The 12,704-nt window shown below is 51.1% G+C and overlaps 1 protein-coding gene and 1 pseudogene across 1 annotated transcript in view; both read left to right on the forward strand.

Moving 5' to 3' along the window:
- Window positions 1-12,704, forward strand: part of CAMK2G (calcium/calmodulin-dependent protein kinase II gamma) — a 58,019-nt gene that overhangs the window by 20,691 nt on the left and 24,624 nt on the right. Inside the window, exons 3-11 of the mRNA XM_005864698.1 lie at window positions 71-125; window positions 966-1,031; window positions 5,553-5,625; window positions 5,781-5,883; window positions 6,314-6,397; window positions 7,222-7,316; window positions 7,850-7,972; window positions 11,698-11,781; window positions 12,022-12,064. Coding sequence (XP_005864760.1) covers window positions 71-125; window positions 966-1,031; window positions 5,553-5,625; window positions 5,781-5,883; window positions 6,314-6,397; window positions 7,222-7,316; window positions 7,850-7,972; window positions 11,698-11,781; window positions 12,022-12,064 — 726 coding nt within the window. The remainder of the gene's footprint in view (window positions 1-70; window positions 126-965; window positions 1,032-5,552; window positions 5,626-5,780; window positions 5,884-6,313; window positions 6,398-7,221; window positions 7,317-7,849; window positions 7,973-11,697; window positions 11,782-12,021; window positions 12,065-12,704) is intronic.
- On the forward strand, window positions 1,446-2,778 carry LOC106725822 (annotated as a pseudogene).

A 12,704-nucleotide genomic window follows, 5' to 3' on the forward strand; every position in this document is an offset into this window, starting at 1 on the left:
TTCCTGGGGAGGAAGGAATAGGATCTGCAGGTTCTCTCTGTTAATGTCTGTCCCGTCTCCTCTCTTGCAGTGCGCCTCCATGACAGCATTTCTGAAGAAGGGTTCCACTACCTCGTGTTTGACCTGTAAGTGCACTTTCTGAGGATGCGGGGTCTTTCCTTCAGCTAGTTCAGCAGGAAGGCTCCGGAAAGGCCTGAGCCAGGCCTCAGCTCTGCCCGAAGGGAAGAATTTGATTTTGAGCTCCCTCTGGTCGCGGCGTGTTGCTGAGGGGTCTCTGCTCGCTCGGGGTCTCCCGGGCTCCGAGCCCCAGAACGGCCATTGCTGTCGCATTTCCGTTCAGCAGCTCGTCTCGTGCAGATGCTTTTTTCTTGTTTCTCGGTGTGTGGTCCTTCGTGGAGAAATAGAATACAGCTCTTTGCATGACCTGAGAAATTCTGAGAATTCGTAGGTAGCTTTTGTTAGTGGTAAACGGGGCTCTAATTGGTCTCTCCTCCACTTGGTTGTAGTTTAATATCTTAACAGTGGCTCTTCACCTCCGGAAGTGCCTCTTTGGTATTTTCAGGGTTGGGTTCTCTGTCCTTAGTCTCATCATTCTTCAGCTTCAAGGAGTAGGTCTGTTCTTTTTGGGCAACTGTATCTTAGTGTTTATGTTGGTCTCAAAACGATGCCTTTCTGAGTAGGTCAATTATTTTCTCCTCGATCCTGGTAGAGTCATCTTTGCCAGAGGATTAGCTATATCTGTAGGTTATCAAAGCAAATGTGCAGGAGGAAGGGAAGGCCCATGGTACCCTGAGGAGAAGCCCCGTGTCATCGAAGGGTTGGGTGTGTTCTGGGCTCTCGGATGAAACGCATATAGAGTTAGGGTTTCTTTAAAAGCTGTTCTACAGTATGACTCGCTACCTGTTGGATGCCAGGGTTGGTTGACTAACCTGCCTCCTCTGATCCTCTTTGTCTGTTGGTTGCAGTGTTACTGGCGGAGAGCTGTTTGAAGACATCGTGGCCAGAGAATACTACAGTGAAGCTGATGCCAGGTGAGACGGGGACCCTGTCGTTCAAGGGTGAATCGTGGCCATCTTAGGGGACCAGGCACTGTGTCTACTTGAAGAGTCTTTGGGGAAGATCAGAGAGCTCTTGTCTGGACAAAGATTCTGTAGAGCTGGACTCGGGTGCATTTTGTGGGTGAAAATTCAACACTTGCAGACCGGATTTTTTCCAAAGCGCGTACGAGCCTCCATCTCCATCACCCCCAAATACCTTTCCTTTGCACTCCCATGTACTTGCAGGCATGCCCAAGGGTTGTCCCTGCCCCTTTTCTTTCCTTTGACAATTTCTACTGTGTATAAAGCATCCTGGGGGTGACCCAGAGATGGAGAAACGTGGTTTCTGTCCCAAAGGGTTAATAATCCAGCTAGGAACCTTTCTGGGAGACTTCAGCCTTGCCTACCATGGCCAGCCCCGATGGGCTCCTCAGGCCCGAGGACCGTTCTCGGCCACACCTCACAGCCCTGTGTGGAAGCCCTGGCAGCTCCTTTCTGTGACACAGCAGATTCCTCCCACACCACAGCTCTGGGCGCTTGTTTGGCCTGCCTTTCCCGCCCCGGCTCCTCCCCCAGCCCCTAGTTTGCTCAGAGGGTGATGTCCGTACAACCTGGTTTTGATCATCCTGCCTGTAGCTTATCTGGCACATGTGGCAGCTCTAGCTGCCTCTGGAGAGGCGGGAGCGCAGCTTCCTCACAAATTCTCAACTCAGGAGAGGCCATTGTTTGCTGATCAACTTCAGATGCTTCAGCCTCAGGAAGAATTCTCAAGTGGGGAGATGAATTCCAGTGCCAGCAGGGGAGGACCAGGCCGGCGGGAGGAGGTGGTGATAGCTCAGGGAGCTGGCGGGGAGGAGGGAGAGCTTGGGGGGATGACTGTACCAGTGGGCTTGGCCTGGCTCTGCTGGGACACTTCGCACTTTTGCCATTTTTGGCCAGAAGGCTCTCCCTGCTAGCCGGGCTCTGTTCTAATTATACATTTCTGTGGAGACTCGCCTCTTCAGCTCAGCCTTACAGTCTTTTTGGCCTCCTCTTGGGCTGTGTCCTGTAGGGCGGCCCGAGCCCCCAGGAGCCTCATAAGCCCCTTTGGCTCTGGTGGAAGCCCCAGTGTCAGATTTTAAGGAAGGAGTCCTAAGTCCGGGTCACCAGCCCAGCACCCCCAGACCCTACAAGCCTGTTCCATATGCCTGGTAGTACTGCTGGCGGGGGCTCCATTCTCTAAGCCATGTTTCTTCAACCTCAACCTTGGGGCTAGATTTTTTTTTTAATATGTTTTTATTGCTTTCAGAGGGGAAGGGAGAGCGGGAGAGAGAGAGACATCAATGATGCGGAACTCGCAAGCGCTTTCCTTTTCCTCTTCTGGGGATGGTGACTTCAGCCATTCTCCGTGGCCCAGCGTTTGGCATACCGTGGGAGGCTATCCTACAATGCAGCCTTTAACAAGACTAGGCTGTCCCGAACCCCTGGCAATAGAATTGTTTGCCTTGATACCAAGAAGGTTAGGAAAGCACCAACATCTGCATGTGGCGTGTGCCCAGGCCGACTTCGCGGAGTTCGCGCTGTGAGACCTGAAGTTCTAATGAGCTTGTCTAAAACGACAAAGCGTGTCAGCAGGGCCTCTGATGGGTCCATGTGCGCTAAGTGTGTCTGTGACAGGATCAAGCGTGCTTTCCTTACTTAGCAGCAGAAAATCGTTGTGAAAGTATTGAAGGCAAAGCACACGAGCCAGAAAGCTAAATAAATTTAAAAATGAAGCTTTCTTTGAGTAATAAAAGCAATTAAAGGCCTAAAAGAAACATCAGTGATGATAGAGAGTCATTGATGGGCCTCCAGGCCCCCTACTGGGGTTCGCGCCCGCAACCCAGGCCTGTGCCCTGACTGGGAATTGAACCGTGACCTCCTGGTTCATAGGTCAACTCTCAACCGCTGAGCCACGCCAGCTGAGCGGGCCAGGTGATTTTTTTTGTTGTGAGGCGCCCTCCTGTACGTTGTAGAGATTTAGAAGCATCCCTGGCCTCTACCCACTAGATGCCAGTAGCAGCCAACCCCTCAGTTGTGACAACCAGAAATGTCTCCAGGCATTGCCAGATGCCCCTTGGGAGGCAGAATTGTCCCCCAGTTTTCATCGCTGCTCTAGACTGTCGACGCTCTGCCAAGAGTTTGACTGTAAGTGGGGCAGAATGGTTGGGAGTTGGGCAGCCTCATTCAAGAATCAGCATGACTGTGACTGTCTCAGTTTGTCTTTTTCTTAGCAAAACCGTGATCAGAAATGCTCCTTTAGCTACTCTGTTTTGTTTGTTAAAAAAAATTTTTTTATGAGTGTATTTGAGCAAAACTGACAACAATTGCCAGGAAGCAGAATCTCAACTGGTTGAGAAAATGCTCTAGAAAATGGCAGTTTTACCACTTATGTTATACATCAGAATCTAAGGGCAAGCCGAAAGGGGCTTACATTGATATCCATTGGGGATAGATTAGGGAGGTAGGAGAAACCAGAGGAGGAAATCTCTGGGATTGGATAAAAAGTAAACCAAACAGACACGTCCTTCTTTTACATTTGTGGGTATAGTTGACATGATAATAACAGTGAAGGAATTTGTGGTGTTTTGGGGGGGGGGGGGGGGGGTGGGTTTTGGGGGGGGGGGTTTTAGATGCAAAAAGATGACAGGCTCAGTTAAGGTGAAGCTTGACCTTTGTTAGGGAAAAATACTGCCTTAGGACACAGCTACCCGCCATGAACTGCTTTTAGTTTAGAAAGTTTTCGTTTCAGACCATCCTATGTGGTTACTTTTGGTCTCATAGTTTGTAAAGCTGCCACGCAGGCCTCCCCTGAACTTGTCAGGTTTAGTAGGCGGCCCCTTTTTTGTCCACACTTCCTCCTTTTGGTCATAAATCAATCCAAAGGATGCATTGATGACCAGCCTTTCGGTTGGATAATGTGGTCCCACGGTGCTAGGAAGGCTAATTCTTAGGAAGTCTTAGTGTCAGCTTTTTCTCGCTGATCCATGGACCATTGGGGATGGGACAAGACCGTAAACCTGAATGGAAGTCAAGGCTGAATTTTTCTCAAAAGTGAAAAGCAGATACAGTGGAACCTCGGTTCTCGAACTTAATTCATTCCAGAAGGCTGTTCAAGAAGCGATCGGTTCGGAAACCAATCATTTTTTCCCATTAGAAATAATGTAAATTAAATTAATCCTTTTTTTTATCCATTCCGGACCCCCAAATGATTCCCTGGGTTGTGGGGGTGTGTGTGTGTGTTTAATATTTTTATTGATTTCAGAGAGGAAGGAAGAGGGAGAGAGAGGTAGAAACATCAATGATGAGAGAGAATAATTGATCAGCTGCCTCCTGCACGCCCCCCACTGGGGATCAAGCCCACAATCTGGGCATGGGCCCTGACCAGAATCGAACCGTGAGCTCCTGATTCTTAGATCATTGCTCAACCACTGTGCCACCTTGGTACTCTTGATGGCCTCTATGTTTTAAAATGTGCTAATCTTTGCCTTCCCCAGCCACAAAAGCATTCTCTCCTTTGCTTGTTGCCTAAGATATGTTTTTTTGTCATGCTGAGGTGTCAGCTTGAAAGGGTTGTCAATTCCAAAACCCAGAGTTTGGTTCCACAACGGAGACATTTTTTCTATGACAACTTGGTCAAGAACCGAATTGTTCGAGATGGGAGATTTTTGAGAAACGAGGTTCGACTATAAATGGGAGGCAGTCAGGTCCTATGGGCCTTCATAAAGAAAAACCATACAGACCATTTTTAACCTATAAGCGCTCATGATCCGAGTTTTATTTGTCTCGCTTTTCTATATTTTGCATCTAGTATAACATTTATTTATGGTTTGAGGGCACACTATATACTTAGGTGCTCTGGGCCCCTTGGAGGGAAATTGTTCCTTAAAGGTGTCTCTGTACTGGTTTGATCTCCCCTCCAGATGACAAACCTCAGGGCAGGCACTGGGCCTTTTTCATCTTTATAGCCTGTGTGGTGCCTCTAGGTACCCAGTCAGTGTTTAAATGAACATGTGTGTACCTACCCCAAAACAACTTAGGTTAAGTGGACTCTCCTTCCCAAGTTGCCACCACAGGCCTCTTCTCCTAGAACAGAGTTACGAGAGGGGAAAAGAGAAGAGAGGAAGAGGTTTCCCTTCTCAGGGGTCTGGGGTGTCTCCAACACCTTGGAAACAAACTGGGTTGCGTTGGACCTTCACAGTCTCAGGAGGCGTGGCGGACGCTGTTCTAGTTGCTCCTTTGCGGTTCTCTATCGGGAGACTCTGGACAGTCCGCTTAATCTGCCTGGGACTCCGTTTCTTCTTCTGTACAATCGGTTGCGCGAGATGATGTCCGCAGCCCAAGGTTATGTCTTACTGTTCAGTGATTTTCTGTGAACCCGTGACCCAGTCCTGTGAACCCGTGCTACAGGTTTTACATGCTTCAGTCCACAGCGTGTGGCTGTGAATGAGGTGGTTTAAACTCTCGCTGACATTTCTTGTCCTTCTGCTTTTGCAGCCACTGTATACATCAGATTCTGGAGAGCGTTAACCACATCCATCAGCACGACATCGTCCACAGGGACCTGAAGGTACTGCTCCGGCTCCCCATTCGCTTCCTGCTTGTGAAGTGTTGCCGCCACCTGGTGCCGGGTGGCGGTACTACGCGGACCCACCCAAACTAGGCTCCCTCTGGGCCTAGGGGTAGGTGCCTCGCCTCACAAGGTTCTGCCTTTTCCTTATGCAGCCTGAGAACCTGCTGCTGGCGAGTAAATGCAAGGGTGCCGCAGTCAAGCTGGCCGACTTTGGCCTGGCCATCGAAGTCCAGGGAGAGCAGCAGGCTTGGTTTGGTAAGAGTGACCCCGTCTTCCTGGAATGCAGCCCCCGCCCTTCCTCCTCTTCCTGATCTGCCTTCCTCCTTCAGAACTAGCAGCCAGACCCTTAATGGTCCTGGCCTCCTCAGGGACTGGAGGAGAGGGAGGGTGTAGAGCTCCCCGCTGGCCCTACATGACTCAGTGCAGGGAGCCTGGCTGTTGTCAGCACTGTGTTCTTGCTGCCTCTGGGGAGGACGCGAGTTCCTGGTAGGCACGTGGACTTGCCCTCTGATTGAGATTCCGGGCACTACAAGAAGCCCAGCCTGTCACCTCTTGCTGCCCATGTCCTGGGAGCTTGGGTAGCAAAAGCATCAGAAGTGAGAAGGGACTCGGGGAAGATGGCTGGTGTGGATCCAGTGAGAGAGAAGGTGGGTTCAGCGTGCCTCCTCCCTCTCTCCTGCTACAGGTTTTGCTGGCACCCCAGGTTACTTGTCCCCTGAGGTCTTGAGGAAAGATCCCTATGGAAAACCTGTGGATATCTGGGCCTGCGGTAAGCCCATTCCACACGCGCAGCTTCTCGGTGTTAAGGGCCCCTGACTCGGAGCGATGGCGAGAAAGAGGCATTGCTCTTCTCTGCGGGGCCCACGTGTGTCTGGTACATGGGAAATCACGGCGTGTGCTCTAGTGCCCCCAGGATGGCCGTTCCCACCACGCCCTGGCCCCAAGTACTTTCTGTTCTATTACATCTCCTTGAAGAGGGATTTGCCCACGCCTTGAGCAGTGGTTCTCAACCTTCCTACTAAAGGGATCCTCTAACCCTTTGTGGTTATTTTTGGAATTCAAACAGTCTGGTCCAAATTAATTGACGGGATTGAATGTTGAACTTTTAAATGTTCTTATTGCTCGACGTTGGACCTGCTCCTGGCGCCTGGTCTGTCGAGTCAGCCTCGAGGTTGGACCACACAGGGTTAATACAGTTCCTCATGTTGTGGTGACCCCCGATTTCATTGTTACAAATTGAACATAATTAAAGCACAGTGATTAACCCCAAAAACAATATGTAATTATATGTGTATTTTCCGATGGTCTTAGGCAACCCCTGTGAAAGGGTCGTTCGACCCCCAAAGGGGTCGCGACCCAGAGGTTGAGAACCGCTGCCTTAGAGGATGTGCTGTGCCTCAAGAAATCCCTGGCGTGGCTTGGTGTCACGGGGAGTGAAGCATAGCAGGAAGGGCTGGAGGCCCGGCATCGTTGGCCAGGATCCACTTCTGCCTCTGCTGTGGCCCTTGATTCTCTGGGTGGCTCTGAGTCCTGTGTGGGTTTTCCTCAGCAAAGTAAGTGACTCACCCCAGTGACCTGTGTTCTGTCTCGTAGGAGTCATCCTGTATATACTCCTGGTGGGATACCCTCCCTTCTGGGATGAGGATCAACACAAGCTGTATCAGCAGATCAAGGCCGGAGCCTATGATGTAAGGACCCATTTGTTCCTACCCCGTGGTCTCTTCCAAGGGAGGGGGCAGGGTGCCGGGGAGGGGGGGGCTTGGAGGACTCAAGGACTGGCATACAGGTCTCCATTCTTGCCACCCACTGTCCCAGGGAGTGACTTTTTTGCAGCCATTCTTGGTGTCTGTAAAACCAAGGAGCCCGCTGAAACCCTTGGGCTTGGAGAGGTGGTGTCGTCTAACATAGGGACAAGGAGTCTGGCAGCTTCCTCCGCTGCGGTGGGGCCTGGGGCACGTTGCTGAATCACTGCTTCCTCCCAGTAAATAGGCAGGGTTGAACCAGAAGATGTTGGAGTCCCTTTCCTGCTCTGAGCTCGTATTCTAACCATGATTGCTGGCTTCCTGTGCTGACACAGGTGCTGGGCTACCCCAGGGCTTCTCTAACTCCTTCCCGGGCAGCCTTAGGTAGCACACACTACCCCTCTGATGAAGATAGAGCCTACCTTTCAGGGTGTGAGACTCACCAATTTCATATCCCTCCTGCCCCTTCTTCTCCTCAGTTCCCATCACCAGAGTGGGACACGGTGACCCCTGAAGCCAAGAACTTGATCAACCAGATGCTGACCATAAACCCCGCAAAACGTATCACAGCCGACCAGGCTCTCAAGCACCCATGGGTCTGCGTAAGTGTCTTCACCCAGGATGGAGGGGATCAGTGTGCCCTCGCACCCTCCTCGCCCTTTTTATTAACGAGCAGAGAATAATTACTCTGGGCTCTGAGCAAGGACTCAGCAGAGCGGGAGGGGCCCGGAGTCCGTAAACATGGCGTGGAGGGATTCAGGGAGGCATGTGGGGCTAATTGGCCTCTATCCGTCTCTCTCCCATTCACTTGTCAGGTGTGAGTTGGTTCTGATCTTGAACGAGGGCTTAGACCAGTGATGGCGAACCTTTTGAGCTCGGCGTGTCAGCATTTTGAAAAACCCTAACTTAACTCTGGTGCCATGTCACATATAGAAATTTTTTGATATTTGTAACCATAGTAAAACAAAGACTTATATTTTTGATATTTATTTTATATATTTAAATGCCATTTAACAAAGAAAAATCAACCAAAAAAAATGAGTTCACGTGTCACCTCTGACACGTGTGTCATAGGTTCGCCATCACTGGCTTAGGCTGATCTCTGCAGACTCTAGGTCAGTGGTTCTCAACCTTGGCTGCACATTAGAATCACCTGGGAATCTTTTTAAAATCCTGATTTCTCCTGCCAAGGTTCCAGTGCAGATGCAAGAAAAAAGGGTCCTCGCGCTTTCTGTCTGTCTGATTGTGACAGCCAAGATTGAATGGGGGAATACAGTGGAAAAAAAAAAAAAAAATCCTGATTTCTGGGCCTCATCCTCCGGAAATTCTGTTTCTTTGTTATGGTGTTACTAATGTTGTGGCCCCACCCCATAACAAAGAAACAGAATTTCCGGAGGATGAGGCCCAGAAATCAGGATTTTAAAAAGATTCCCAGGTGATTCTAATGTGCAGCCAAGGTTGAGAACCGCTGCTCTAGGTAGTTGATGAGAGAAAGCAGCTGGCACAGCCCAAAGTGAATTGCCAAACTTACGGTGCATATTCCGACTTTAGCTCTCATACAAACTCTAATGGAAATGTAACCAAGACTCAGCAGTAACAAAGGGGGGCTCTGAACAATTAAAAAAGAGCACCCTGAACTCAGTCATAAAGCTCACCCTAGGAGAGCCCTGGGGGCTCTCAGTGTGGGCGAACATACTCTCGTTTCCACACACAGTCCTAGCAAACTGAAATCATCGGTTCAAGCAAAGCAGAGGGTCTGCTACAGCTAGGCCCTCTGACAGCCGTAATGCATTTATTTATCATTCCTGTGTTTACTGATTGATTGCCTCTTGGGTGCTGGTCACCATGAGGGTGCTGGAGATACAAAGATGAATGAGGCATGGTCCCTCCCCCAAAGATCGCAAAGATTATCCAGGGAGACGGGCGCTCAAATACACAACCACTCTGTGATGTGACAAGTACATAACAGAATCCACTGAGTGCTGAGGTGCACCTGCAGTCTCTGAGGGAGGTAGGATTACTGAGGGCTGCATGGAGGAGGTGACCAGGAGTTCTCAGGATGATAACCTGCAGTCAGGTTAGCTTGGGCCTGGGTGAGAGGCCACAGGAAATTGTAGTGGGTTTAAGGAATGTTAGTTTGCAAGAGAATGAAGCCCATACAAGTTTCTGCCTAAGGAGTTTATAGATTTTATTCTGAAAACATGGGGAACCATTTGTAATTAAGAAAAAACACTTTGGCGGCTGTGTAGAAAACGGATGGAAAGGGAAAGAGGCTGGGGGCAGAGAGCTCAGGACGCTTGTCATTGTCTCGACAAAACCAGGTGAGGTCTCAGCTAAGGATAATGATACAGTGGGCAGTGTGGCAAGAAGAGGAGATATTTGGGAGACAGAAAGCATCAAAAGAATTGAGCAACTAGTTGGATTTGGGGAGAAGAAAGAGGGCTCTATGGCAGTGGTTCTCAACCTTGGCTGAGGCCCAGAAATCAGAATTTTAAAAAGATTCCTAGGTGATTCTAATGTGCAGCCAAGGTTGAGAACCACTGCTCTATGGGGACTGCCAGGTGTTGAGTTGATAACTGATGGAGGGTGGTACCATTCGTTGACCCAGAAGAAACTCAGGGGAAGAGCCAGTTTGTGAGAAAATATGCTGATTTTAGTTTTGCACATAGTGAGTGAGTACGGTGTTCGAGGCCCTCCGGATGGAGACGTTCTGAGGGTGGTTAGAAACACGGTTCCAGAGACTGGAAAAGTGAAAAGTTGGAAATGCAGGTTGTAGTCGTTTTTGTAAAGGTGCTGTTGAGGCTGTGGAAATGGGTGGGGTTGCTTCTTTGCTAGTTGACTTTTCACTGTGGGCTTGTAGAAGAGTTAGAGGAGCCTGCAGAGGGACCGAGAATGAGGACTGCCGTGTAGGAGGATCAGGAGCAGGAGACCCTAAGGAACAGGAGGTTTTAGTAAGGGAGTGTCTGTAGTCACACGCTTTAGAGCAGCCGTCGCCAACCTTTCAGACCTCGTGGACCACCAGTGGTCCGCAGACCACCGGTTGGCAACCGCTGCTCTAGAGAGTCCAATAAAGACAGAAAAGAACCCATTGGTTCTGACTGTTAGAGGCCATTGTTTCATTGTGTTGCTGGTAGAGGCACGAGAGTCCAATAAAGACAGAAAAGAATCCATTGGTTCTGACCGATTAGAGGCCATTGTTTCATTGTGTTGCTGGTAGAGGCAGGGGAGTGGGATAGACCTGTGTAGCCTGTTTTCTGTGAGGTGAAGAGTGAATGGGGCTGAAGGGAGAAAGAAGTGGTACTACTTAGAAAAGACAGATGGGTTAGGCCGCCGTGGTCAGCAAATCGCGGCTCGAGAGCCACATGCGGCTCTTTGGCCCCTTGAGTGTGGCTCTTCCACAAAATACCACATGCGGGCGTGCACGTACAGTGCAATTGAAACTTGTGGCCCATGCGCAGAAGTCGGTATTTTGTGAAAGAGCCACACTCAAGGGGCCAAAGAGCCGCATGTGGCTCGAGAGCCGCAGTTTGCCAACCACTGGGTTAGGGGAGTTTTAAAATTTTTCTGGCAGGCTGGCCAAGACAGCAGCAGCAAAGGGAGGTCGCGAGTAGCTGAAAATGGGCTCTCGGGAATAGGGGAAGTCGGGTGTCCTGGGGGTCCTGTGGCAGGCCCCACCCTCCACTGTCCTGTCTGTCTCGGTAGCTGCGAGGACACGGCTGGTCTGTGCTGTGTGGTAACCGATGCTTGTGCCGCTGACCCTGAGCCATCTGAGAGATGCGTATCACGTCCCGCGGCCCCTGTGTAAGGGGGAAGGAAGTTAGCACTAAGACGGTGAAGAAAATTTCCTTCCAGAATGATAAAAAGCTCCTGAGATCACAGCTTCATTTAGGTCCTCGTTGGGGGGACGTTAGAGGAGTTCCTTGGGAGGAACCAGCGTTCTCTGTCGAGAGCAGGACCCCGGGCTGTTCTCACTGCTCGAGTCGGGGTCTCGGTCGCTGCTCAGTAACAGTTGCTGCAGGAGGCAGGCACGAGGGTCACGACACGCAGGAACTCCCGGTCCTTTGCCTTCGCTTCGCAGGGAGGATGAGCGTGCTCCTCGGGCCCCTTCCTCACGGAGCGTGGTCTCTCATGGTCAGATTCTTGTCCTTCCCTAACCTTGAGTTCTGGGTAGTGCTTTTGTTCTAAAAGCCTTTTTCATGCCCGTGACCTCATTGTATCTTCTGAGCGCCTGTAGGGTGGCTTGAGTGCCTGGCCATCCGTGCAGGGACTAGGGTGAGGGGCAGAGACTCTGGCTGGGGACTCACGGGCCTGTCTGTCTGGCTTCCAGCAACGGTCCACGGTGGCCTCCATGATGCATCGCCAGGAGACGGTGGAGTGCTTGCGCAAGTTCAATGCCCGGAGAAAACTGAAGGTGAGTCTTGCCTTCCGGGCCCCCGGCGCCCTGAAACCGTACCTTTGACAGTGTACCCCCTGCCCCATCACAGAAGGAAGCTCTCCTCCCGGCTGGGGCTGAGCTGTGAAGGCTGCACCTGGCGGGGGTCCTGAGAGACCCGATGTCTTCAGGCTCCAGCCAGCAGCTGCCCTCTGCCTGGGACCAGGCACCCCTTTTCCGGGGTCCGGTTGGGTTCACAGGACCCTCTTCTTTCCCCAGGGTGCCATCCTCACGACCATGCTTGTCTCCAGGAACTTCTCAGGTATGTTCTCCCAGCCGGGCACTCTGATTCCACTGAGGTGAGTGGGTCAGAACAGGGCGTCGCCATGTGCTGCCGTCCTAGTGCTGGGGTCTCGGCCACACCTGGACCAAGATGACGAGGACCCTGCTGCTGCTGCTGCTGCTGGGCCCTGGGACCTGGTATCCGGGGGCTTTCCTCGGATTCGGGTTTATGAGCTCTGTTCCCTGGAACCTCCCAGGGAGCAGCCTGCCCGGCCTCCCACTTACCTGGTCCCTGGGAATTCTGATTTCATTCTCTGAAGAACTGGCAGCACTCTGAAGATTTTAGCCCATCTCTAGGGTGTTGGAGGGTGTGCTGGGGGAGACCGAGATGAGAGGCAGGGAGGCTGCCCAGTCGCCACCAGTAATTCGCAGATTTGGGGATGCTCTCTACTCCCTTGTGTCCAAGTAGAGGTGACTGGTGGAAATTACTCCAGATGCGGGAGCCTTTTCAGCAACGGTGCTTAGAATGTTCTCTGCGATATTAGCTGTGAAAGTGAAGAAGCAGAGACCAGCAGGGTGGAGGGGAAGGCACTTGCTTAAATTTGCATGAGGAACGAGGAACGTTGGGACCAGTGCTTTGTAAATCACACTTGACATTTCTTTTTAAGATGCAAGACACT

This window comes from Myotis brandtii, unplaced genomic scaffold (genome assembly GCF_000412655.1).
Source record: "Myotis brandtii unplaced genomic scaffold, ASM41265v1 scaffold190, whole genome shotgun sequence".
In the NCBI taxonomy this organism is placed as follows: Eukaryota; Metazoa; Chordata; class Mammalia; order Chiroptera; family Vespertilionidae; genus Myotis; species Myotis brandtii.